This window comes from Chelmon rostratus, chromosome 6 (assembly GCF_017976325.1).
Source record: "Chelmon rostratus isolate fCheRos1 chromosome 6, fCheRos1.pri, whole genome shotgun sequence".
NCBI classification, from domain to species: Eukaryota; Metazoa; Chordata; class Actinopteri; order Chaetodontiformes; family Chaetodontidae; genus Chelmon; species Chelmon rostratus.
In genome coordinates this window covers 1,400,665-1,428,608 of record NC_055663.1, presented here as the reverse complement: position 1 = coordinate 1,428,608, position 27,944 = coordinate 1,400,665, and the positions used below count along the sequence as shown (strand labels likewise).

Here is a 27,944-nt window from a genome sequence, read left to right as displayed (position 1 = left end):
GAGTTTCATGGTGTATTATGCTTTTTTAAGTGGAATTAGAGAAATAGTGAAATATTTAGGTTGAAAACATGTAAATGCTGTTGACATTATTTTTGAATGAGTTATTATAAGCTATAATCAGACACTACAGTCGTGTTAATATCCTGGACGGTGTTATGCAGTGTCATGAGCCTGTTTCTGTTTTCTGACATGGTTTTAGGTTTGACGGGTGTTTCTGCTCAGTAAGTTTACAATTTGCCGTTTGACTGTTCGTTAACGTCCTCCCGTCCAGCAGGTAGCGTAGCAGAGTCAGTCACATCCTGAAGAAGGCAAAGAAGTAACATATCCGGTACGAATCGAGAAGCGTCCAATCAGCATGCGCTCCAGAAGTGCCGGGCCAAATAATGTACTTTCCTGCATGTTGTTCTACTGCTGACCACATTTGAGGCAATATCTGTAAACATTCACTCGAGAAATACAGACAGGACCAGAATCTCATCTGTCCCACACAACAGGTATGAAGCTTTTCTGCCTGCAACGGTGTGTAATCATATATTAAGATGTTAAAGTTGATACAACCGCGAGCATGCGAGGAAACGTTAGCCGTTAGTCATTTAGCCTTCTGGCTAACTGTTGAGCGCGATTCATTTTGACATAAAGCTAACTAGTGGAGCATGCTAGCAAAGCTAGGATAACTGTCTAGATCTGAGGTTGTCATCATAGTTTTAACTTAGATATCTGTTTTGCCATTCCTAATAACTGAAATTACCTCTCAGACTGTCCCTTTTTGTTGTCACAAGTCAGGTGTGTTTCTAAACTAGCTAGGCGTAGTGTTAGCATTGTGCTAATGATAGATTAATCGGGCAACCAAGGGACTGAGTGTGCGCTGCGGATTTATATGAGCTGTCAAAATATGATCTGGTACCTGTATGAATACAATATTTGAATAAAAAATGTATCGTTAAAATATACAGTCCATGATACGACCACTGCCCTAAACCCTCACAATGAACGTATGAAGTATAGCTCACATGCCATACAAACGGCGAATTGTATGTGTCTTATACTCAGTCTCTGTCAACAGAGAGGGAGTTTAGATACAAAGAGGAGCAACTTGCGCGGATTAATCAATAATCCGTGTGATAAAGTAGCTCAAAGTGAAGCGGTTTTATATCAAATGTGTCCATGTGCGTTAACAACGTATGTAGTATGCTTTTTGGAATAGAGCTATGATCTTGGTTAAAGTGCAACATTTTTGTTTGAATATGAGGTTGTTCACATGGTTAGAAATCCTTCCTGCTGAATTCTCAACTCAAAGACTGCCTGAAGTCTACAACCCACAAACATCAGTAGACACTTGGCATGTTTTGTCAGGCCATCTTAAATTATTAAGTATTAAAGAGATAACTACCATTATAGAAGTAATGGCAGTAATGCTGTATGGTATTTGTAGTCATATTTTCGAAGCCTAATGTAAAATGCTGGCTTTGTTTTGTTATTATTTTTCTTTTTTTTTATTGGAGCTATCAACCTAGTAGAATCAACTCTTGGATCTTTTACTAAGCCAGTAGTCCAATTATTTGTGATCCCTTAAAGTTTGGACTAGAATCCATAAAACACTGCTCACCTATTAGAGATGTGAATACCCTCAAATTGAAGCTGTAAGTTTGCAATTTTCCTTCAGATCAAATGTGCTGGAGCATAGAACTTAAACAGGAAAGAAAGACTGCATCACTGTTTACAGACCTCACTTTGTACTCTCTCTCAGTGAATTTGGATGTAATCTAAATATACTGTCTCTGTATTTACTCATTTAAATACTATGAAACACTCTCTCTGTCTAGTGGTATGGATGCAGAGGGCTTCGGGGAGCTGCTGCAACAGGCAGAGCAGCTAGCTGCTGAGACAGAAGCAGTGTCAGAGCTGCCGCATGTTGAGAGAAACCTACAGGAGATCCAGCAGGCAGGGGAGAGGCTTCGATCCCGCACCCTGACCCGCACCTCGCAAGATGCTGCCGACGTAAAAGCGTAAGAAATATGTCCCATGCACACAGGGTCATGCCATACAGTCAGAAAATCTGTTATTCCAGGATTTTCTTGTATATAGTGCTCTATACAGAACCTATACATACACTGAGATTCTATAAGATAAACAGTTGTCAGTCATTTTACATGCTTCTCATCTGCCACTTTCATGTGCCCTCTTCATTCTGGTAATTATTTGTTTAGAGTTTTTATCAATGGATTGCTTTCAAGGCCTTTTCATAGCATGTGTTCCAGACTGAATCACCCTTTCTAACCCTGGAATTCCAAATATCTTGGAGGCCCATAGTTGTCCTGGCTTTGATTTTGACTTTGAAAATCCTATATTTAGAATCTTAAAGTGGACATGGATAATCTAGTATTTCGAACAATTGACTGCCAAATAGCTGATGAAATGTAAACTCCAGCAGCACTTATTAAAGTAAGTCTTCTTGTTGAAAGAAATATGTAAAGTTTCATTGAGATTCAGACTTTTATAAACATTTATTTTGTCATTTGTTTAATTTTCCTCATAAATGCCTTAACATGAACCCTGTGTAATTTGTTTGAATCCGACTTGATTTTTCTGTAACCAATGAATAGTACTGCAGTAGTAGCTAAACCTCTTTTGCCCTCTGCTGGTTGTCAAGAAAAACTACAATTCATTGTCAGTCTCAGTTAATTCCTTCCATTACGTTCATTCATTCTCACCACTGCTCTGTCTTATTCTCAGGTCAATCCTCCTTGGTTCCAGAGGTTTAGACATCTTCCACATTTCTCAGAGGTTGGAAAGTCTAAGTGCTGCCACCACTTTTGAGCCACTGGAGCCGGTCAAAGACACTGACATACAGGTATGAATTATCTACCAGGCCAGGCTAGAGTTGGGCTAGCTGCTAGCTTTGTGGACTTGTTTCACTTATGTTTCAATAGAGAAAGGCTCACCTGTGTTTGTTTTTTTTTAAATGCAAAAAGACATTTTGATTTATATAGTTTCATACTGTTAATAGTTCAAACACTGGTTTACAAAGAGATTACACTAACCAGATAACCAAGAATTAAAATATTTTTTGGGCCAACATATGGAAGTTATTTTGATAACTACAGATGATTAAAATCTGTTGGCTGTCCCTTGGATAGACCAAAAATTCCCTGCAAAGTGTGTCAGAAAAAAATATCTGTAAATTTGAACTTTCTCCCGAGGAGCTGGGATAGGTGGAGGTCCAAGGAGTAACAGATGCACCTCAGTGAGCTGATTGCTCTGTTTTTGTGGACAGTGGAGAAAGATGATTGTAGTTATAGAAGATGTACTGATGAGCAGATCTCAGTTTTTCACCAGTCTAATTTGGTTACTATGTGTAGGCATGTAACACTGAATTCCAGGAGTTACACTGCACCGAACAAACCTCTAGCCCATTCCTCATCTCTGCTTAAGGCAAGTGGCTTTAGGCTACATTAGATGCCCCTGGCACAACATACCCTTCAACCAAACCGTTGAATGGTTGAGTAACATTGTGGGTAGTATAGGTGCCGGGTTTTGACAGGCAAGAAGAATGAGTGGACTAAAAATGACAATATCTATGGTTCTGCTGCATTGATTTTGATGTTTAAAAAAAAACAAAACAAAACAAAAAAACAAAGCTGAGTCCAACAGTGTTATGGACCTGCTAGCCCAATATCATAACTTTGCCTGAAGGGGTTCCACAAACTGCACAGCATGCAACACCCTCTATCCTTAGACCCTCATATGATAGAGGCATAGATGTTCCTCTTGGTCAGCTGGATGTATGCTAGCCTGGGTGGGTCTGACTGACTGACTGACTGAAAGAGCACTTAGCCTCATTCTCTCTCTCTCTCTCTCTCTCTCTCTCTCTCTCTCTCTCTCTCTCTCTCTCTCTCTCTCTCTCTCTCTCTCTCTCTCTGGTTGTGATAAGTCAGCACATTGCAAAGCTTCATTTTGTAAGAATTCCTCCTCTGTGTCACAGACCAAACCAAAGCTCCATTTGAGTAATAGGTGATAGGAATGAAAGGCTTGACGACAGTCAGTCAGCTGAGAAAGTAGCATTCTATTGACATTCATGTTAAGGCCCATTTACTCAGAAATATTTCATGGGAATTACTATTAAAACAAATGACATTTCTTTCTGAAATCAAATTAATTGCATGCTATAGTCTCTTTCTTTTTTCTTTTTGCCTCATTCAGACATAAACACAATAACAACTACATCTAGGGTTTGGTGATGAATTCATATTTTCCAACTGGTCACTGTCGGTCCCCACTTGCCACCATCGCGCCCCCCGGTGCATCCCCCATAAAAACATGGCCATAGACTAGATCAGTAATGGGGCTTAATAAAGCCTCCAGCATCTCCTTCACATCTAATTTTCAGTGGTGAAATGACAATATTTTGAACCTCGGCCAATGTCAGAAATTTGTGATGCTGTAATTTAAATGAGGAACAGTGTCAACAAATTGAAAAAAGAGTTTCACAGAGGTGGTGTTTGTGGGAGGTTGTATTACAAAGTATAGGGCTTTCTACTTTTCTCATCTCTCAGTGTATTTGACTAGCTGGCCAAAACAGAGGTGAGTAGTCATCAAATAAGCTGGCTGCTGCCACTTTGGGAATTCTCTTTTAATTAAGTTCATGAGATCACATACAAACAGTTGACAGATTGTTCAACTGAACTTGGTGTTGACAAGGAGCCAAAGGTTAATTGGACTCAGGAGGCCTGTTCAGCAAGAAATAAAGCAACATGGAAAGATTGTGGGGAATTCTGTTTGAAAGTAAGACCTCTGAAAGAAAAACGAGCCAAGTTCTGATCATCACCAAGTCATACTGCAGCACACTTGTTTCCTCCTTCAGATCTCCATTTAGCATCCGAGTTGCAGTCACTTCACGCCACAAAGTACACTGAGGAGAAAAGACGTTAATTGGTGCTGAGATGTTACAAGACAGCGACAGACTACAGGAATGACATACTATGGCATCACCTTCAGTGTTACAGTATTCTTAACATATGTACTCTGTCTTACATGTGGCAAGATGGATTAGACTTTAAAGGCATCGGTCTAGTAGTTAAATGTTAGATTTTAAAAGGAATCGACATCTGAATCGACTGCATCATGCCAATTATTCTGGTTTCAGATGTTTGGGCCACTGGACTGGCGTATGAAGTGTCTCTGTGTATGCTTATCATACAGTGTGTAATTCTGAAGCTAAAGACTACAAAAATTGACAATAAAAACGTGGGTGTGTGCAGTTAGAAAGTGAGCTTACTGGACCTCCTTAGCCCGGTCTCCTTCTCTGCCTGAGGCTAGCTGCTCAAGGCTACATAAACAGCTTTTAACATAACACTGACTGAGCATTTGGTGGCCAAGTTGCATTGTGGGTAATGTCTCATGAGTCTGACAATGTGGTAGAAGAGCAATACTAAAACATCCTGTCTGTGGAAGTGCTCTTTTATCATCAAGTTACCCATTACTGACATGGTTTAAGCATTTATTAATTTGTGGTAATCCTTTACATTGCTGCACATTGTAACCATTCAGCAGTGATCTGTATCCTGTCTTTACCTTTTTCTTCCATCTGGTGCTGCTTCTCTTATTTGCTCTCTCTCTTTTCCTCTGTCCTGGTTTATGAAAGCTGCGGCATTTCCCTGAGCTCAATATGTGTCTCTGTGTCTCCAGTTGAACTGGACTGTAGAAAGACTTGACATCAGTGTGTAGCAACTCCAGGGTGTGTTTGATGAGGAAATGACAGAAGAGACTCTGGTTTCCAGGTTTATGAGAGGTATGTTGAGATCACCAGCATTGTTGAACTGCCCACAATCATTGGAATGATGCAAAAAAATACTATAATGGTTGAATATTGCTTTAAATGATGCAAATGGGACAACGGGAGGTTGATAGACAAGAAACAGTGAAAATGCAAACATGTTGTCAGTGTGTGTACGTGTTTTGCATGAGTGAGCTGATTCGTCCCGCTGCAGTTCCTGTGTGGAGCGCACACACACACACACACACATACACACACATACACACACACACACGCCCAGGGAATTGGTGCATGAATGATGTGTCTGTATATATGGCTGAAAGCAAATTAGTGAGGATCTTACTATAGAAGGCGATATAGACACAGAGGGATGTTGGAGTAGCTAGTTATGTCTGGACCATGCTTCTAGACAGATTTTTCAGTTTTAATGATGGATGCCCTTCATTAATTTCAGTTTTCATCTTGGTTCTCTCAGTGTATAGGTAAACTATGGATACATTTGTTTCACCCCTTCATCAGATATTCATATATCTGCTAAATTTTGTCCAGAATTATGTTGTATATATTTATATTACATAGTAGTCAAAATGGATGGACATCAGCTATTCATATTTTTGCATATATTTATATGGTTGTCAGAGTTTTTTCCCATTGTCCTAGTCACTGTTATCTGTACATTATCACATATAGGGTTTGGTACTATCATTTGGATTTGATTGATGGAAGTCATTGCCATGCCATACATACCATGATATTTAAGATCGCACCATGAACAAATCGCACCATTGCAATCTTGATCGCCTTGGATCTGAAAATGTAAACAGAAAGCAAGTTTCTTAACAAATCCCTGAGATTTTTTCACAAAATGCTACCAACACATCTGCATATAGAATTATGTCTGTGCAGTTAAATCCCTGTTCTACGCTCTACCGGTTTTGCATTTGTAGCAAATGTTCTGTGTGTTGGTAGTTGTCCTGGATGAATCGCTGTGGGTCGGTATTCAGCGCGTCTGGGTTATCTGCCATCTATGTCATAAAATAATCTGTAATGGTAAACAAAACGAATAGAAATATTAAGAAAACAAGGGGTAAATGAGGGAAACTAGAACAGAAAAATTAAACTGGAGAAGTGGAAGGCGGAGAGCAGTGCTGGTAGAAAAATGGCGACCGGCTGTAATTTTTTCAGTCTCTGTGTCCTCGGCTCACTTTTCACTGTCTTTCTCTGCCAGGGCGCTCTCTCTCTCTCGCTCTCTCTCCCTTTCTCTCTCTCTCTCTCTCTTTCTCTCTCTGTCTCTCTCTCTCTCTCTCTCTGTCGCTCTCTCTCTGTCTCTCTCTCCCTCTCTCTGTCTCTCTCTCTGTCTCTCTCTCCCTCTCTCTGTCTCTCTCTCTCTGTCTCTCTCTCCCTCTCTCTGTCTCTCTCTCTCCGTCTCTCTCTCTCTTTCTGTCTCTCTGTCTCTCTCTCTCTTTCTCCCTCTCTCTCTCTCCCTTTCAGCAGCTCCCTCCAGTTACTCCTCTTTTCTCTTTCACTTTACCTTCTTTCCTCTCTGATTTTCCTTCTTTTCCTCCCTCACCCATTTACATCCTTTCTCTCTCCCCTTTTCTCTTCTTCTGCCCTCCCTAACTCCTTACACACACACACACACACACACCCCTCAGCAGTGATGGCATGCATTCAGCGGATGCAGTTGGCTAAGCCCAAAGCATCTGCTGAGATAGACGAACACGACTGACATAGCTTCACAGGATGTGTGTCCTGCACAGGCTCCTTGTGCTGTGTTTGCACGCCTGTGTCTGTGTCAGTCGATCGATCGCTGGCGTATGAAGTCTCTCTGTGTATGCTTATGAATGAATGTGCCTGTCTAGTGTAGATTTGGCTGCACGTGGGCATGTGCATTTTCATCCTGCCTGTGCTGGCACGTACATATGAATGTACGTACCGTGTGAATGAGCCTGTGCCATGTGCACAAGACTACAAGTGGAGGCGTGTGTATTAACATGCCTGATTGTGTGTGTGCTGTTATAGTCAGCCTGCATATAGGAACACCCCCCCACCCCCCTTCCCACATGTGCCTCCCAAACCCTTCATTAACTAAACATGACCCTTAAGAGCATGATTAGCCAAATTTCAAAACAGGATGTCGGAAGCCATCAACGAAGGGGGAAAAATCCATTACTATAATTGCATTGAGCTGAGGGAGGGAGGAAAGGAAGGATGCATAGATGGATAAAAAAGGAAGAAAATGAGTGGGGCTGAGGGAGGGAGGAGGCAGAGGGCCGCCAGAGATGCTGGGATGAAGTGAAGGAGGGAGAGAGAGAGCGAGGATGAGGGCTGAGGGAGGGGGGTGTCAGCTGATGGTAGGAATTGATATCCTATATGAATCCATAGTTCCTTCTCGTGGATCCCCCCTGTGTCTGTGCACTCAGTTGGTACGGCCCTCCGACAATAAAACCACCTCCAATGAGTCTTGATGTGGCACTTCCACTCGGTACTCTGGCTCATGCTTAAGAGTCACTGGCCTGCTTTTGAACAGACTGCAAGCGGACCGCCATGCCGGCTCGAAAAAGGGCACAAGGAACACGCCCCAGAATGGCGGCCACGGCTGCTGCCCTGGCACCGCAACACAGAGGGATGGAGAGGCGGAGGGGGCGATGCAGGTCTCCTGTGCTGTCAAAACCCAGATACCTGGGCACAGACAAAGAAAGAAAAAACTCTTTTTTCCTCTTTCTTGTCTCATCCTGTCTTTTCATCTGTCAGTCTGCCAGGCAGGCAGGCGCTCAGCATGAGTGAGTATTGCCTATACACATGCACACACACTCACAGACAGGCATGTGCTTTGTCTGTCACACTTTTTCGTCACCTCTGTCTTTGTCCATCTCTTTCCTGGTTATGCTGCGCTGTCTGTGGCTGCATGGCACCCATGGAGATGACGCTGATGATTGTATAAAATGATGACGATGAGGCAAACATCACTGTCGCAATATATAGATTAACAGATATGCTGTTGTACTTTACATTTATATTATTGCTACACAGGAAGTGAAGGAGTGAAGGGTGGGGTTTCTCTCTCTCTCTCACACACACACACACACACACACACACACACACACACAGAGGCACTGGACTGGTCGGCTCATTATGTCATGTCAAATGAGGAAAGAAAGCCTCCCACTCTTACATACACAATGATGAGCAGAGAGAAGGGCTCCTGCTCTTTATTTCCCCTTTAACTGCTTTGTGACTGTGTCCTTACGTAGCCTTTAGATTCCTCCAGACTACGTGTCTCTACACCACAGCTCAGAGTGTGTGCTAAGCATGAAGCCAGACTGAAAGAGATGAAAAGTCAGACTGGTTGATTTAAACGAACATTCTGTAAGATTGCATTCAGGCTCAGACAATGTGGCTATCTTGACCAAGGCCACGAGAATGAGGGCCTGTTTGTGCTGGCACAGAGAATGAGAGTGTGTGTGTGTATGTTAACATGCATTTTTGAAGAGACAAACCCACCAAATACATTCATTTTAAAAGATTGATTTGATGCAATTTCCTAAAATCTGGTCACGTTTGTCCCTTGAGTTACAGTAAAGCGCAATTTTCGAGACACAGCCAGACATCCACTGATGTTTCATAATGTCTGCACATTGTAGCAGAAATTAAAGACAAAGATTGAAACTTGAAATCAGTTATATTTTCAACTGAAGGCAAAATAGCTCTCGGTTCTGCCTTCTTTACCCGTTCAGCTTTTATTTCTCGATGCACATCTGGTATTTGTATTTCCTGAATTATCTGTAATTATTCCATTTGTTTCTGTGACTGTGTTCCTGTTCCTGTAGAAGCTTCTGGGCTGTCTGGTCAGCAGGCTGTGGGTGTTCACAGTGGGCTGCAGATCTCTGAGGATATACAATACAGGGGTGGGGCAACGGAAAACGTTCATCTTTAAATACACCTATGGCCCAGCACTGAATTGATCGTTGAAAGTAATGATATCTTTGGCCATTTTTCATTGAATGCAAGGAGGAATTGAAATGTTGTCAGTGTGAGATGCTGGATACAATGTGCTCAGACTAAATAACATGCCAGGTCTTTACACTGGTTAGTGCAAATCAGAAATACACAGCAGTTGTGACGTTAGGAACAATGATGTTGTGCCTTTCTGTGATTAAGGCTTTGAAATCTTCTCAGAATGTAGTAAAACTGGTTAGCTTCTTCACTATGTTACTCATTCCCTCGTCAAACTCTGTCCTAAAGAGGGAACCATCCAAAATTTGCAACAGTCTAAAAAAAAAAGACCCATTTCTCTATTAAGTGATAGCTAATATTAGGGACATTTCTTGTGCATAAGTAATATCCTACCACTGACACAAATCCTCATAGTAGCTTTTGAATCTCAGACAAATGGGAATTTTGGCTACAGCCATTGGCTTAGTTGTGAATTTACATTTGGCACCAAAAGTCTTGTATAGGCAAAGACATTGGCAGTACAAGTGCAGCTGGCAACAGACAACAGAATGAGAGCATTGAAAAGGTCTTTGACTGCCGTTGTACTTCATGTCCCATAAGCCTCCGTTACAACTTTTCTATTCTATTCTATTCTATTCTATTCTATTCTTTTTCCAGTGCAGCTCTCCAGTGAGCATTGACCTGAGCTCTCTTCTGGTTAGAGTGATTAAATATAGACCTATTCTTAGCCTCTCCTAAAGTGAGATGGAGAAAGGAAGGAAGGGAGGGAGGGAGGGAGGGAGCGGGTGGAGGTAAACCAAGGGTATGAGGAATGGACAAGATGGGTAGAGGAAAGAGAGAAACAGTTATTTTCTTAATTGATTCAAGTTTCACCTTTGAGTTTTAGCCATCGTAATGCCAGATACTGGCACACAGTGCAAAAGCAACATGAAAGTAAACTGCGTTTCACAGACATGATTTCTGCCATGATGTCAGCAGTTTCCAAGTTAACGAACGCTGTGTTAGGACACCAGTAGAATTGTCCCGCTACAGAAAAACGAACTCTTTGCCCCTCGAAATTGGTAGTTTTCAAGCAAAAATGTAAAGAAGCTTGACTGGTCTTCTTGTCTTTCTCTTTCAGTGTTACTTTGTGACCTGTTTAGACCATGGTTTCCTTCTAATAAAGACCTCAATAAAAAAAACTGTCTGTGTGTACACACATATATACACATATGCCATTAAAGAAACTGCTCTTGCTGCTGCTGGAAATGTGAGTTAAAAAGTAAAGTAAAACCCACAATACAGTGCAGTATAAGATGAAATCAGCCAGCAGTTATTTTCTATGTCGAACCACACACCTGCAGCGACAGAAAACATACACATTTCTCTCTGTAGAACATGAGAGATTGTTGGACTTTGTGTATCACATCCAGGCTACTGTACTTTGAATTCTTGTCGTGTCAGATGATAGCCTCATAGTTGTGGCACAGCTCTTCACATACAGTATTTGGTTAGTTTGTTCTCAAATATCATTGGACCATAAGATGACAGTAAGGAAATGACAATTTTGATCATTAACTGATGAGCCATTATTTTCTGGTGTCAGCTTCTACACTTTTTGGATCTGCTGTCTCATATTGTAGAGGAAATGCTTTGTGTTTGTCTATTGTCATGTCAGATGATAGCCTTCTGTGGTTTTGTAAATGTAACAATAGACATGCTTAAACTCCTAACTGAGAGAGAAAATCATCACCTATTATAAAGCAATTTATTAAAACGACTGTGTAAGCCAAGTTGTCTGTTCTTGCAAGTGAAATAAAACAGAAAAAATCTAAATACCACCCCAGATTGACTTAATATGCTACACATTCTACTTAATATTCTGTTCATCAGTCCTACCACTGCAGCAGCAGTGTGGTTTAGACCGAACACATCACTTCCTGCAATTCAAAAGATGTTTTTTTTTTTTTTTCTGGAAAGCTGTAAAAGCTTTTGATTACATCATCAGCTTCAGTGCTGGTGATCCAGTTTAGTTGCATATTGATAGCATAGCACCAGGTTAATTAGCCCAGACATATCATACATTGTCTCTTTTCTAGCGTGAGTAAGGTTTACTTTTCTATGTAGTGTCAATTATGGGTTTGTCGATATTGTTATTTATTCTCACAATGAACCTTTGTGCTTCCACTTTGCTCTCATTTGTCAGGACAGACGAATGCAATGACAGACAGAGGTGAAGGATGAGAGCTCGGAAAGAAAGGGAGGGGAGGAAATGAGAGTGAAGTAGGCAGAGCAGTGAGCAGGTGGAGGGAGAGGGACACAAGAGAGAGGTGATGGGAAAGGAGAGACAGGAGGAGGAGGAAAGCCAAGAGCACCCACGTCCCTGTAGAGCAGAATGATCTGTAATCGGCTCAGAGAAAAGCCGTGTCTCTCACCAGGTGCTCGGCCTTCAAGCTAAAATAATCCTACATACTTCAGACTCAACGACAGACGGTGGCATAAATGTCATCAGTGAATTACAATGCTGTTATTTGTCAAAGGAAACTACTTTCCACCAGCTTAAGAGAGTACTATGTCAGAGGTGGAAGTCTATGGTTGGGTCTCTCGCTCTCTTGCAGAGGAAGGAAAGGCAGTATTTTCATTTCGTTTTCATTTACATCTCAGGAATATCAATTTCAGATGGTGTGTTGACCTCCGAGTCAAGAAAGCTGATAAAGACTCTAGGTTCAGCTTTATAATACAAGCAAAGAGTGAGGCATTGTAGAAAGTGAACTTTGATTCTGTGTGTTCTCTTTATTTCCTCAGTTTTGCAGTTAGTGTTATTGACTGAAGATCTGCTAATGGCAGCTTCATTAGACCTCATATAAATCAGCATGTTCTGCTTTACAGATATATTTCTGATCTTCTGAATGATCATCAATCAGTCATTTTCCTTTTTCGATAGCTAACTAACAAAGTCTTTTTTTGTTTTTTTTGATAATGATGCATTTTGGTGTTTGGGATTTTTTGGTTGTGGCACAGCTCTTCACATACAGTATTCGGCTAGTTTGTTCTCAAATATTATGGGACTGTAAGATGACAGAAAGGAGATCATTTTTAGCTGATGAGCTGTTATTTTCTGCTGTCAGCTTCTACACTTTTTGGATGTGCTGGTTTTCTTGATCTCATACTGTAGAGGAAATGCTGTGTGTGTTTGTGTTGACAGGTGGAATATCGTCACATTTTAGTCTGTTGATTTGACCAAACAAGACATTTGAAGACTTTTGAAATTTTGATGCCCATTTTTACCTTTTTTTTCGTACATTTTGTCTTAATTTGATAAATGGAGAAAGAATCAGCAGATTAATAGACAATGAAGCTAATCATCAGCTGCAGTCCTGTTGATAAATGTAGATGTCCTTAAACGTCTTGTGGTGTTGATGATCAATTGAAAAAAATAATGTAGAATTCTATTAATCATTTTGTTTAGAGAGGTGCTTTTATGATACTGTAACCCTGCCAGTGACTGACTGTTATGTCTGCTTTGAGAGGACAGTCACAAAGTGCTTACAGCATCGCCACCGTTTTGGTGTTTTCTCCAGATGTCTGTCCCTCATGCATGTCCACGTTCACTGACCTTCCTTCTGAAGAGCTGTTTTGTTCTCTCCAGTTGTTAGATAAGTACGACTTACTCACTTGATAGCTCAGATCTTGTGTGTCAGATACGTAGTTTTATTCAAAGCTGAGTAGGATGGGAATGATTACCATTTTCAAAGGAAGGGCCAGAGGAGCGGTGTGTGTGGGGTAGCCATCTTTAGTGCTGCCTCATAGCAAAATGGTGTGTGGAAAGCATGGGCACCTCTCTGTCCTGCCTATACACCTGTCTAGAACAGCGACCAGACGCTTCAAAAATCCTGACGGTGCGTAGAACTGCACAGGAAGGACAGAGAAAAATAGGACAGAGAATTGAGAAGCAGCTTCTATCTCCCGTAGAGTCTGCTAAATCTGTCCCCCTAGAACTCGCTGCATTCATTTTATCTCTGCTTCATTTTCTTCTGAACGTTCAAGCTAATATCTTCTGCTCTCTCTCTCTCTCCCTCGTTCTCCCTGCGTTTGTCACGCATCACGTCCTCTCCCTCTGTCTCTCGTCTGTCTGTCTCTACCTCGTCCACAGGGCTTCTTGAAGAACGAGAGGGACAACGCCCTACTGTCAGCCATCGAGGATTCTCGCCGCAGGGTCAGTATCTGCCCAGTGTCTGATGCTTCTCAGGTCGAAGAAGAACTACAGATCGGTGACAGAATCTGAATCCCTTAGTGTGGAAACCAGTTCAAAGGCCCCTCCAGATTCAGACAGGCCTACAAGACCCACATTCCACTTTTATTTTCTTTATTTTTTATTCTTTTTTTAAGGACCGCATACAGTCATTAGACTCCATAACCAGAGACAGTAGTGGTTCTCTCTTCGCCTCATATTTAGTTTTACAAGATCAGATGAGTTTCAGCTCTTCAGTGTGTATGAACATTACACAATCACAATCACAATAAAGGAACACTTAAAGCCATTTTTGTTAGTAATTTCTACTGTGATCTAAAAGTCCTTGTGGTGTGAACCTTTAGGGAATGGCTTCCCTGATGTGCAGAGCTAATGGGCCCTGCGTTTAATTAGCTGCCGTTCCCATTATCTCTCTCTGCTCCCTGAGAGAGGAAGGAGGGACTTGTGTGCACGGGAGAAAAACTCAAATGCACCGAAGATTAGAAAGAAGTGGATGTTCAAGATGTTCTTGCAGATTTCTGCCTGTGCCTTATACATCACATGAAATCTATGCTGTTGGGCTGTTAAATTACATATTTAGTCTGAGTTGTTCAGTCTCGCAGTAACCATTGAATATTATCTGATTTAAATTTTAAGCCTGTTTACCACTGCCCACTCTCCATTTTTTTAGGTAGATACTGATATCGATACTTGAGGTTTGCAAAAACAGTACATCAGCTGATTTGAACTTTCTTTCAGAAACACATAATATTCAAACACTGTTTATTATGATTATTATATGCTGACGTACCAGTTTACAGTTAAACTAAACCAGTTCAGTTCTCTCCAGTGGACAGATTGTTTTTATTTTATCTCACATTTATCTTTGGAGTTTTTGCACAGCAGTCTCTTGATTCCATCGTTGTTTTTTCTAAACTGGTGTCGTGCAAATAAATGTTACAAGTAAATGCTTTGACACTCTGACAGTGACCAAGTTAACCAAGCAAAGGATAGCTCTACGTAGTTCAAGCTCAAGTCTACATTTGTGTCTCCCTGAGCTGAAGATCGGAAGATTCAATTATCTCACGTTCCCATTATCTCACTTCAAGTCTCTGCGGAGAGTTAAAATAGACGGCACCATGTCCTGAAGGACCAGTGCAATCTGGACAGGAATCTGCTGCTAAATTTGGTGTGTGTGTGTGTGTGTGTGTGTGTGTGTGTGTGTGTGTGTGTGTGTGTGTGTGTGTGTGTGTGTGTGTGTGTGTGTGTGTGTGTGTGTGTGTGTGTGTGTGTGTGTGTGTGTGTGTACGTGCACGCGCTTGTGTGTGTGTCATAGGTAAAACCAATTGACATAATGTACATGTATGTTTCTGTGTGCTGCTTGTGTGTCCTCCAGGTTGTGTAGCTGCTATAACTTTCTTGCAGCTATATATATGTGGTATAATAATTAGTATAATTAGCCTGCATCATTAGAAAATTCTTTAATTTACTCCACCGACTTGGGGTAAGGTCAGGGTAAGGTAGGGGTTAGTATTAGGCAAGTAGTGGCAGGGGTTATGCTTAGGGTGTGTGTTTGTATGTGTGTGTATGTGTTTTGAGTCTGTTTAGGACACAACATGGGATGTCATTCATATAGAATTTCAGTAGGTTAAGATCACCAGGGAAATTTTGCACACCCCAAAAAATACTGAAGGTACATAAAATAACCACGGTATTTAGCATGAGGCACATGAGGCACGGTAATAGTGTGTCTTTAGAGTCAAACCTGCTGCTTCAAAATTATCTCAGCATTTGAGTACCATTCCTAGTCTGACATGATTTATTTGCATCCTATACATGCAGAAACATGTCCTGACCTGTGTGCCATCATGTATCACAGGATGATTGGGTACCTGTTTCCAAATTTCATATGTTTCAGACATTCCTGCTGGCTGAAGAGTACCACCGGGAGTCCATGTTGGTCCAGTGGGAGCAGGTGAAGCAGAGAGTGTTGCACACACTACTTGGAGCAGGAGAGGACGCACTGGACTTCAGTCAGGATGTGGAGGTACAGGTCACACAGCGCAGGGCTGGTTTATGAGGAACGCTGTTCAAGGGAAAAGTGTAAGGAAAGGGAAAAATGTATCTTTACCAAGAGAGACGAACAGTCTCAGTCTGCTGGATAACATGTTTACCTGATGGGAGAGCTCATTTTGAGGTTGCAGAACACTTATTAACTATTGAGCTTTAAAATGCCTTGCTGAAGGCTGATATTCTCAGTGTTGCTGAGAAAATATTAAACTGGCAAATGTGAGGTTGTAGAGTTCACTGCCTCATGGAGCCCGGCCCTGCAGGGCCCTCCTTTGTTCGACAAGATCCGTCAAAGAAAATGAACATGTTTCCTAAAAGAAGGTGCAGGTCCACCCATGTTGCTTTGTAATGATGATCACGAATTGTCTAGTTTTGGCCTTTCTTTGTGTTTTGTGGGATTGAGATTACAGGTTTCAATTCCAGAGTGAGGTGGTATTCAACTGTCTAATATTCTGGAATTAAAGAGCTAATTTCTCATTTAGAATAAATCATTCTCTGTTTGTATCTCAGTGTGTCTGCAATATAGTACATTTAAAAAAAAATAATACTGACCTTAATTTTGTGACTGTAGAAAATCTTTTTAATATTTGTTATCAATATTACATTGTTTAAATCAATGAGCGACATTTATTTTCCTATGAATTTAGTCACACAATCATAGAAAAACATATATATTGTAATATATTTTAACTTCTTGGACTGAATGTCTACTTAACAGTCTCAAGCCTCACAAACTGATTGGCTGATGTGCACTCACAGCCATCTTCCCACTCTAAACGAACCAGAACAACTGTTTTGATCGGAGACTCAGAGCTACTATTTTTGTCTTCTCCCTTCTCTCCTGTGGGAGCCTATCCCAGCATGCATTGGGCAACAGGCATGGAAACACTGTGGACAGGTTGTCCTTCTATCTGGGCTGGAAATATGCTGCATGAAAAAAGAGGATTCTTTTAATATGCTAAGTGATGATGTCACATTAGACACCATTGACAGCTCCATTGGAGCATGATTGATGTGCCTGTTTCTTCTCTTTATTCCTTCTAGAAATGCTACTTGCTTGTGTGCAGTGTGTTAAGTCATCTGGTGCCTCTCTGTTTATTGTAGCCCAGCTTTGTGAGTGAAGTGACAGCTCCAGGAAGAAGTGCGTTGGACAGCGTGGAGGTGGCCTATGGAAGACAAGTAAGTTGCCTTCAGTGTCAGCTAATGGATGATCTATGTAATGGTGACACTTTCTAAAACATATCTGTAGCAAATTTCCTTGTTACTCATCAGCCGATATATATATATAAGCTCATACCAATAGATCTGTGATAAACCGCTGTTAACCCTGGATTCACCAGTTAGTTATTTTGAAAAAGAAAGAAAAAGAATTACCTCTGATAAAAGACGGAAATTAAGGGAAACCATTGCCATAGTCAATACTGTAAAAGAGAAGATCTATCTGGCTGTGATAGCTTCCTGGAATTTTATTAGCTGTAAACCACCCATACATTTCATATCATTATAACCGTGTTGATATTTAAATCTAAAGAAAATTGTAGTGCAGTTGAGTTAAACACAGACATGTAAACTGTAGCTGTACTGTGGTCGGAGTCTGTGATGCACTCGGCCCGATCGTTGAGTTAAAATGAGGTCACAGGAAGTGGCAGATCAAACATATCGATTGACTCTCTGTCTCTTGCTCTCTCTCTGTGTCTCTAACGGGACACGTTAAACGCGGCTTTTCCTCCGACCATGTGTCGACACATTGCATGCGGTGTCATTTGTCTCGTTTTTGTCATCCTCTTTGATGACCTTTTGAATATTCTGATTCTTTTTTTCTTGTTTTTTGTTGTTAATCGCTTCACTCGATGGGCCTAGTGTTTGCTTTTACTTTTGAAGCTGAGGGTGGAGCTGTAGGTTGATTTCCATTTCTTTTTACCAATTAACCTGCAAATGTAGCAATTAAACCTGGAAATTGAGCTTTTGACAATTTGGGCGTCTTATCAACTATAACCTTTAATTCGTTTTTGGCTTTCTCTCCCTTTATCACCTCCTCCTCAAGATTTACATTTTCAATGAGAAGATAGTGAATGGTCACATTCAGCCTAATCTGGGAGATTTGTGTGCCTCTGTAGCAGAAAGCCTGGATGACAAGGTGAGAACATTGTTCTTTCACATCTGGTATCTCCATGAATTGAGTGAAAATGAGTTATTTTCAAATGGAATTCTTTTGTTCTGTGCTAAAATATTCTGCAAGTTAGTTTTACTCTGACAGTTAGTGTGCATTCTATTTTCTCTGTGCACAGCTTTATGTAACTGTGGCCTCTCTCCTCCCTGCAGAATGTATTGGACATGTGGCTGATGGTAAAGCAGATGACAGATGTGTTGCTGGTTCCAGCCAAAGACACTCTGAAAAGTCGCACATCTGTTGAAATGCAGATGGCCTTCGTACGCCAGGCGCTCAGCTTCCTTGAGAACAGGTGAATGCTTGTTTTTTCTGAAGTACAGTGGTGGTTAGTCTTGGTTTTGAAGAGGTTAAGCTTTTGGTGTGTCTAAGTTACCACCAGATGTACAATAGTATACATTTATACACCTGCACCATGGTGATGAACTCAGTGTTTACAGTATGTCTTTGTCTCTCTACTCTCCCAGTTATAAAAACTACACCATGGTGACAGTGTTTGGGAACCTCCATCAGGCCCAGCTAGGAGGAGTGCCAGGAACGTACCAACTGGTCCGCAGCTTCCTCAACATTAAACTACCAGGGCCCCTCCCTGGCATGCAGGTAACACACACCAACACAGACTTGATGTTGGAATGTGAACATGCCCAAGGGTGCCAAATATTAGTATCATAACCTCCATTCATATCCCAGCTCACTAATATTTGTACAGTAAAAGCTGAATTTATCTTCATGCAAAAAACAATAAGATTAAATTGTTTCATCTACAAAATCACCACGCAGGGCTTGTTTAAAGGCTAATCATTGTATAAGTGAAGATGCACATGTACACTGATAATGTCCAAAATGTATTCAACCTCTGCTGCGTTACAATGGGTAGAAATGTAGAAATCAGCAGCAGACTGTGGGGCCCAGTTTTTCACATGGCCTCTTCTGGCGTGTTCAGTGACTGATCGACAGCTACTGGAAAAAGTCACTTTAGGTGTCTGTATTTTGGTCATATGGTCATGTGGTTTACCAAGGCATAGTTGCTTGCATCTTCCTGCTGAATCCCTGTGGAGGCCAGTAATTGGACAAATTGTGTAACTGATAATCCTTGTCAAACAGCCTAAAGCACACTAAGTGGACAGAATCTTTACTTGAAATTCATGTTGAAAAACTAAGAAATGAGTCAGTGGATGATATTAAATGTGTGTTTGTGCAATAGGATGGTGAGATAGAGGGCCACCCAGTGTGGGCTGTGATTTACTACTGTCTGCGTTGTGGAGATCTGAATGCAGCCATGCAGGTTGTGAACAGAGTGCAACATCAGCTAGGAGACTTCAAGACCTGGTTTCAGGAGTACATGAACAGCCCTGACAGACGGTGAGGACATCTCAGCTCCTTGTCTTCATGGATTTCTATATGATTGGATGCCCACATAGATCAAGGAAAGTCAGTTTGTATAGTAATCTCTCCCCCTGTCCTTTCATCCCTGCGCTGCAGCCTCTCCCCGACATCAGAGAACAAGCTTCGCCTCCACTACCGCAGAGTGCTGAGGAACAGCGCTGACCCCTACAAGAGAGCTGTCTACTGCCTGATCGGGAAATGTGACATCACTGATAACCACGGAGAGGTGGCAGACAAGACTGAAGACTACCTCTGGCTGAAGGTATCGTGTACTTCATTTTGCTGTTTTTCCTTTTGGTTTATATTGTGAAGTTCAAACATTAGCACAGTGGGAGCAGAGGCCAACCAGTTAATGAACATCATTAAAGGCATAGTTAGTTCCAAAGCTTCACTCCTTGGACTTCTGTGGTCATTTACTGTTTTTTTTGTTGTCATTTTTTGTAAAGCAGTCCTCCTTGAAGCAAACATTTTTCCACACGGTGTTGTGCATGTGTTGTTCCTGCAGCTGAACCAGGTGTGTTTTGATGACGACAGCAGCAGCTCTCCTCAGGACAGACTGACCCTGCCACAGCTACAGAAACAGCTGCTGGAGGACTATGGTATGAAACTTTCACATTTGTATATCAGCTCAAGAAAAGCTCTCTGAAATGAGGCCTCTCTTTTTCTCAACTATAAAATCTGAGTACCTTAGTATGTTGAATCATTGTCATGTAAAGTAACATTAGACCAGGGATATCTGTGGCACGCGTTGGTGGCCCGCCATGACTGAAGGAATGCAACGGAAACACTGAATTTTATATTGACGGTACTAGAAACTGTATTACTGTGGATCAGCCACATCGTAGCTCATAACCTGATTCACTTAATTAGGTCAGTGTTGTTGCCAGTACTGATGGATTGATGTATATCTGTTTTCCGAACATTTTGATCTCTTATTTTCTTTCCATATTACCAACTTTAGACATTCTGAACTGTATTTTTTAATGTCTCCTCTTTTCACCTGTGCTTTCAATATGCATACAGAACTGTTGTTCTTCTAATCTTACTAATAGTGTTTATCATTAGACTTTATGTTAAAGGAGGCTGCAAATAGAAGATTAAAATATCTGTAAACTCAACTGAAGCCACGATCTATTAGACTTTGACTTTGATTTTCCAACCAAACTCATTTCACAATAAAACAGCCCTCTTAAAACAACCACATGCCCCTGATCCACAGAAAGGGGAGTATAAGGGCATTAGGCCTTCACTTCACAGATTGAGAAAGCTCAGTTTTCTCCCCTGGGTGCTGCCTTTTCCACGGGCCGATCCTGCTCCGCTCAGATAACGCTGCAGCCCTTTCCTCTCTCAGTAGCCATCACCCTCACCGTTTCCCTTCTCCCACCCCCCCTGCTCGAAGTACAGCCTGAAGCCTCATTCTGTTCTCTCTGTGTCGCTCGGCTCCCTCGGTTGTCTGGCACAGCGTTCCTTGTTGTCCTCCATCTTGCTTCACAGCGGGATGTAAAACCCAAAGCCTCTCTTCATTTCTCTCACATAGTGCCGGCGCTCGCCAGCCTCGTCTGCTCTCTGCTTCTCCGTCCTTCATTCACTGCGTCTCCGTCCTCTCCTGTTGTCCTTCATCCCTCTCTCTCTCATTCCTTACACCTGCACTGCACTTCCCTCTGTCCTCCCACTGAGTTTCCTCTGTCACATGTAGTCTCCTTGCATGTGCATTTGCTCTTTCTCATTTCTTGTTTGCACACTCTGCTGCAGCCCCACCCCCACCCACGCTCTTATATCTCTTCCTTTTTTTCCCTTCATCACTCTCTCTCTCTCTTCATCTCTCATGCTCTTATGCTTTTTGAACTAAAGTGCTGTAAGTCTGAGATAAGGCTATAAAGTGCCTGACATGGTCCACCCTGTTCTGTTCCTTAACATTTTAGCCAGCGAGGGGATTAAGGATTCTAATTAAAAAGTAAACTTGATGACTAAGAATCTGCGCTTGACAAAATGTTTTCGAATTCAACTTCAAATTCAATTCTTACGTTAGTTGCCATAGCAACTGTAAACCTTGACTTTGCACATATAGATCCAGAGTTAAACTGACTGTTACTGTTTAAACCGTTAAAATAAACTCAGTAATGACAGTGGAAGAGTCCCTTTAGTATCTGTCACATAGTCATGAACACTGAGACATCCACAGAGGTAACTTCAGTCATTTTCCTAAAGGAAAGCTCCACTCAGGAGTGTAATTCTATGAAGTGCTTGATTGACAGCTTCCTCCTCTTTCTTTGCCACTCTGTCTTTATCTGTCTCTCTCTCTCTCTCCCTCTCCCCTGTCTCTCTTTCTCTCTTCTTATTATTATCTTTTTATTAGAGGAGTGTCCTGGTGGTCTTGGGATGTAAGATGTAAGATCCCAGTTCGGCTGATTACCCTTGCTGGAAGTCAACCTTCCTCTTTCTCCCCCTTATTTCCCGTCTCCCTCCATTTCATCAGCATTAATTTTGTGAAAGTATTGAATATTTACGGAAGTTAATAGCTAATTTATTACAGAATTAAAGAAATATTGATGGTATGGCCATTGTGATAGCTTGTGACCACGCTAATTAAGGCATGAAATTAAATTAAAACATCACTTCCGTTTCCCTTTGTGACTAATCAGACACTTTGCTTTGTCTTTTCTCTAAAAGGAGTGCTGTTTTTAGTTTGTTTGTCACGGTTGCATTCGAAACAGTAGTTTCAGTTTCTCAATTATGCAAAACAACAAAATAAATGTTTGCGCTTGGTAGTCAAAGATGAGCATGATAAGACACCAGAGTCTAAAATGACTCTCACACGTGAAGTGTGTTGGGACACATCTGCCAGTAGAGGTGTGACCTCTTTCCTCCTGACATAACATGCAGGTAGAAAGTATTTTTTACCGTCTCATCCAAACCAACTGTATCTCTGATCTTCTTTCCAACAGGAGAGTCCCATTTCTCCGCGAGCCAGCAGCCTTTCCTGTATTTCCAGGTGTTGTTCCTGACAGCTCAGTTTGAGGCGGCGGTGGCGTTCTTGTTTCGTGTCGAGAGGCTTCGGAGTCACGCTGTCCACGTGGCACTGGTCCTGTATGAGCTGCGGCTGTTGCTGAAGTCGTCTGGCCAAAGCGCTCAGCTGTGTGAGTGTAACAGTCGCCATTATTTTGTAGGGTGTGTCCACTCGAGAGAGAAATTTTAGTTGAACAGAACGTCTGACCCGTCTCTGCAGTGAGTCAGGAGCCCGGTGACCCTCCCATGGCACGACGCCTCAACTTCATCCGTCTGCTCATGCTGTACACTCGCAAGTTTGAGTCCACTGATCCACGCGAAGCCCTGCAGTACTTCTACTTCTTACGGTCAGTACATTCACAGGGTAACGCTGATAGCTGCTGAAGGGAGGGGAGGATGTAACTGTTGCCTCTGTTTCTAATGATTATTCTGTGTGTCTTTCTGCAGCAATGAGAAAGACAGCCAGGGAGAAAACATGTTCATGCGCTGTGTCAGTGAACTCGTTATCGAGAGTCGAGAGGTGAGTGACTCACATTTACATAGAGACCCTCGGGAAAGAACACCTGCACAGCTGTTGCACACAATAAAAATACCAATTCAAAAAACTGTCCCTTTCCCTTGGTTTCGGACACTTGAAATGGACATGGATTACACCTCTCTCACCTGAAGTACACCTGATTATAAAGGTGTACCTACAGTATTTCTCTGGGTTTACAGTTTCCATGTTTTTGATGTGGTATTTTTGACTTTGTCTTTTTTACAGTTTGACATGCTGTTGGGGAGATTAGAAAAGGACGGCAGTAGGAAGGTAGGAAGATTGTGTGTGTGTGTGCGTGCGTGCGTGCGTGTGTGTGTGTGTTATCTCTCTGTCTCCCCCTCTGTGTCCCCCTCTTATCTCCTCTGTGGTTGTTTTTTTTCTGTTCTCACACCTGTTCTCTAGCTGTGCCTTTTTCTTCTTCTTTCACTGCATCACAGTTTTCTTCTGTAACTCTTTGTCTCTTTCTATGTGGGGGTTTCAGTCAGTCAGACAAGGACAGACGCCTTCCTTCAACACGTCTCTGACATGTGTTGACACTGGAACTGTCATGGATCAAAAACTCTTCACAGTGCTTCATTGTAGCCTTCACTTCCACATTTTTCTTGTTACACTATATTAACCATTGGGCTCATGGTATATCATGCTGTACATTAATAGCTCTTTCCCCACCCACAATGTTTTTTTCCTGACATTGGAACCTTATGCTCAGGTACTTTGTTAGCCTCAACCAGCATGTGTCTATTTGTTGCAACATTTCTAACATTAGCCAGGTTTCCATCCGCATGTTGCCCAAATTTTCTCCACTCATGTGCCTTAAACCGTTGCAGAAGGTGGGGGCACAATGAGACGCCATCATAACGAGCGCCAGTCAAACCTCAAACATGGAAATATTACATATTTCGTATATTATATATATGATCATGTCATAATTGGGACAGGCTATATATGATTGCAGGGTGGCCATGTTTAACAATACAGGTGGTTTTTACCAGCGCAAATCCAAATTCTTTTATTTAGTAGATTTCACACAAAGAATATACTGAACATGAGACCTTTCCAAATGCATAAGCTTAACACCAGTATGCTGGTCATGTAGCTCAGACTTGAAGGAAATTAAAACGTCACTGGGTCCAACCTAGATTTATAATGCCAGCAGTCAGATTTAGTCAGAATTAGTGTTTAGAAAACGAGGAACATTGACAATACAAGTCTCTTGCCGTGATGGGACTGTAAGAGTATAAAGCATTATTGGAAAATAACCTGATCAGCGAAAGCTTTTAACTGAAAAATTGGCCATTCGGGTCCAGCCACTGTATGTCAGAAAAAACGTAGCAGTGGCACGTTTTTAGTTGTTTGGCAGAAAAATGTTTTAACACTTTTGCAGTGGCTCTTGTTGGTGGTAAGAAGCTACAGCACGAGGCCATTGCTCACGTTTTCCAGAGAGTAAGCATGGAGAAAAGCACCCACAGTCTCACACCGATCTCCTCTCCTCTGCCCTCCAGCCAGGAGTCATAGATAAGTTTGCCGGGGACACCAGAGCTATCATCAGTAAAGTGGCTTTAGAGGCAGAGAACAAGGGCTTGTTTGAGGAGGCGGTCAAACTGTACGAGCTGGCCAAGGTGAGCAGAACCCTCTGTGATCTCATTTCATTACAGTATTTCTGCAAAGCTGCTGTCTTTGAGTCCTCTCACTGTCTCTCCATCTCTTTCCACTTGTCTGTGTAGAATCCAGATAAGGTGCTAGAGTTGATGAACAGGCTGCTGAGTCCAGTCATTGCCCAGGTCAGCGCTCCTCAGTCCAACAAGGAGAGGCTAAAAAACACTGCAGTGGCTATTGCAGAGAGGTAAGGACACACACACACACACACACACACACACACACACACACCAACACACACAGTATGAACTAGCTTAAATCTAATCAGGAGGATCATATAAATGCCTAAAACTGAATAATGTCCTTTTTCCACTGCAGGTATCGTTCTCAGGGTGTAGCAGGAGAAAAGTCCGTCGATAGCACTTTCTACCTGCTGTTAGACCTGATGACGTTCTTTGATGAGTACCACGCAGGTCACGTTGACAGGGCTTACGACGTGAGTACAGCTCTGAGAGGAGTGATCTGTCTCAGAGTCCCTCAGTTTAGAACAGGTTGTGCCACTTAAATGCTATTCACTTCCTAAGAGATAGGGCCATTAAAAAGATACAGCAATACAATCTGTAACCCAGTAATTCCATTCAGTCAGATTTTGTCACAAACTCTGTGATGTGATGATTATTGTATTGGGGTCATAATGGATGTGTGAAGCTCCTGTGTGTCCCTCTCTGTGTGTCTGTCACAGGTGATGGAGCGTTTAAAGCTTCTTCCTCTCAGTCAGGACAGTGTGGAGGAGAGAGTGGCTGCTTTTAGGAACTTCAGTGATGAGGTGAGATCAGGATCTGAACACTTGAAGAAAGGCACTCTCACACTTTCTGACAAAACCAACATTATTCTTTCTAAAAGAGGAGGTTTAGTAAATTTCCTCTGTGCCCCCAGGTGCGCCACAACCTGTCTGAAGTGCTGTTGGCCACCATGAACATCCTGTTCACTCAGCACAAACGCCTGAAGGGGGCGCCAGCAGGCACACCAGGGCGACCGCAGAGGACCGCAGAGGACAGAGACATGGTGAGAAGACTCTGTCAGAGATAAATATTAGATGAGAACATGATAAGTACTGGATTTGTAAGGCTGGCATAGATATTGGTACTTTGTTACAAAAACATCAAATCATCAAATTAAAAAGTAAGCTAACATCGTAAAAAAGCTTGACATTGCAGGGCTCCCGAATCCATTTAGTCGCATTTTTGCAGCCATTTTTGGAGACAGTGCTCCTAAATGTTATGACTGGAAGCACCAGTACCACTTTTCAGATATGCCGACCATTGATTATTTTTTCATTTTTATGCCTCCTTGTTGGCTGGAGGTATTATGTGTTCAGATTGTATGAACGTACGTCCCATTCTCATGAACGCCTGGAGGGAAGTTCTTTAAATTTAGTACAAATATTCACTTGGACTTAAGGATGAACTGATTAGATTGATTAGACACACAACACACTTTTGGCCATTATTCAGGAATTCATACACTAATTTTTTCCTTCTTTTTTTTGAATCCTCATCATATACCAAGTGTGAAACACCAGGATCAGCATTTTCACTGGTAACACTATAGTTTTAACACTATCTTAACACAGGTTAAACCTTTTTTATAATGCAAATGTATGTTTTTTTTTATAATACACCCTGGATCCAGTGTTCAGGGTGCAGTAGCCCTCCTTTAAAAAGTCATAAAACACATGATTTCACTTTGTGACTTTTTCCTTTGAAATAAAGCGGAACATTGTTATTTCTTTATGTTGTCTATTTATCACCAACACACTTAATAATACAGTTAAGATGGTTAAAATATGAATGATTTGCATGTCGATTTTAGTGGTGCTCCTAAAATTTTTAGTATTGAGCACCAGTGCTACTAGTGGAGCCCTGCGTTACTTCCTGAATAACTTACATTGATGTTTTCAATATCTGTTGTCTTCAGAACATCCATGGTACCAAAGAGTAGTTATGTTATGTGTAGGATAAGGCAACCTGTCTTTTGATCTGGTAGCTGGTGCTATTATTAGTACATTTGCAGCTTATTATACGCACCCACAGCTTCTACCATCGTGTCTGTCCAGCTCATTTTGAGGCACGTTGAGATGTACAGTCAGTTTGTTAATGCTCAACATGCTGCCGCCTTCTTTTTCAAACAGCAACTCCGCAGCCAGGCCAGAGCCCTCATCACCTTTGCTGGTATGATTCCCTACAACATGGCCGGGGACACCAACGCAAGACTGGTGCAGATGGAATTACTGATGAACTGAGACAGCGTCAACACACACACACACACACACACACACACTCACTTTTGTATCAGTATGAGTATCCTCATTGACATCACGCATTCCCTTAAAACCTTAACTTAACCCTTAAAACCAAGTCACACACACACACACACACAAACTACTTTTCTGACAAACAGAACCTTCATATTTGTATCTTTGATGATTTGGAATAAAAAATAAGTTTACTTTTCAGTTGTCTTTTTATTTTGTATCACTTAAATGTCCATTACATTTTCTTTTTCTCATTTAGCTTCAGTTTTAATATCCATTATGTTTTCACAGTAGTTGTTGCATGTGCAGACGAGCTAGTCAAGTCTTTGATTTTAATCAGATAGAGTGCTGAAGGACAACACAGCAGCTCTGTAACTACTTTTAATTCAAAGTGTTGTAAATTTCCAATCCATGTATCTTTGAAATTGGACAGTTGTAACCGTCATTTATAAATCAGTTTTCAATTCTACACTTATCCACACTGTCGTGCAGCTGTTGAAGCTTGTTTTCTCCGCCCAGGTTGCTTCAGTGGTCAATTCACTCCACCTTTTAGACACTTAATCATTAACTCTGGACAGACATTTTGCTCCTCTGCTCTGTGGAGTAACACATGTCCTGAGAGTGATCTTCTTATACAACATCTCATAAAAAAGGTGTTACGTTTTCATTAACTTGAACACACCTTCCAGTGTTTTTTTTTTAAAACAGCTGACATTATATTTAGAGTGCAGCTGTTTTGAAAGTGATTTTGTATTTGATTATTCGTAAACTGGAAAGCACTCGGGTCAATATGATGCAAGCAGCAAACTCCTGACATTGTCTGAGACCTCTTGAGTTCATCTATCCACAGAATGAAGTGTTGACATGTAATTAAGGACTGTCATGTTTTCTTATTTGAATTCCCTCTGGTTAAACATGACCAAGTTA

The 27,944-nt window shown here is 41.6% G+C and overlaps 1 protein-coding gene across 1 annotated transcript; it reads left to right on the top strand.

Moving 5' to 3' along the window:
- The first annotated feature begins 370 nt into the window (after positions 1 to 370).
- On the top strand, positions 371 to 27,262 carry nup93 (nucleoporin 93). Its single transcript, XM_041939068.1, has 22 exons — positions 371 to 494; positions 1,824 to 2,006; positions 2,734 to 2,851; positions 13,863 to 13,925; positions 15,859 to 15,987; positions 17,115 to 17,189; positions 18,055 to 18,147; positions 18,333 to 18,472; positions 18,645 to 18,777; positions 19,382 to 19,539; positions 19,660 to 19,825; positions 20,069 to 20,162; positions 22,509 to 22,700; positions 22,790 to 22,916; positions 23,017 to 23,089; positions 23,333 to 23,377; positions 24,610 to 24,726; positions 24,832 to 24,950; positions 25,082 to 25,199; positions 25,446 to 25,529; positions 25,640 to 25,768; positions 26,895 to 27,262. The coding sequence occupies exons 2-22, from the start codon at positions 1,828 to 1,830 to the stop codon at positions 27,003 to 27,005; spliced, it is 2,463 nt and encodes an 820-aa protein (XP_041795002.1). The 5' UTR covers positions 371 to 494; positions 1,824 to 1,827; the 3' UTR covers positions 27,006 to 27,262.
- Positions 27,263 to 27,944: the final 682 nt, after the last annotated feature.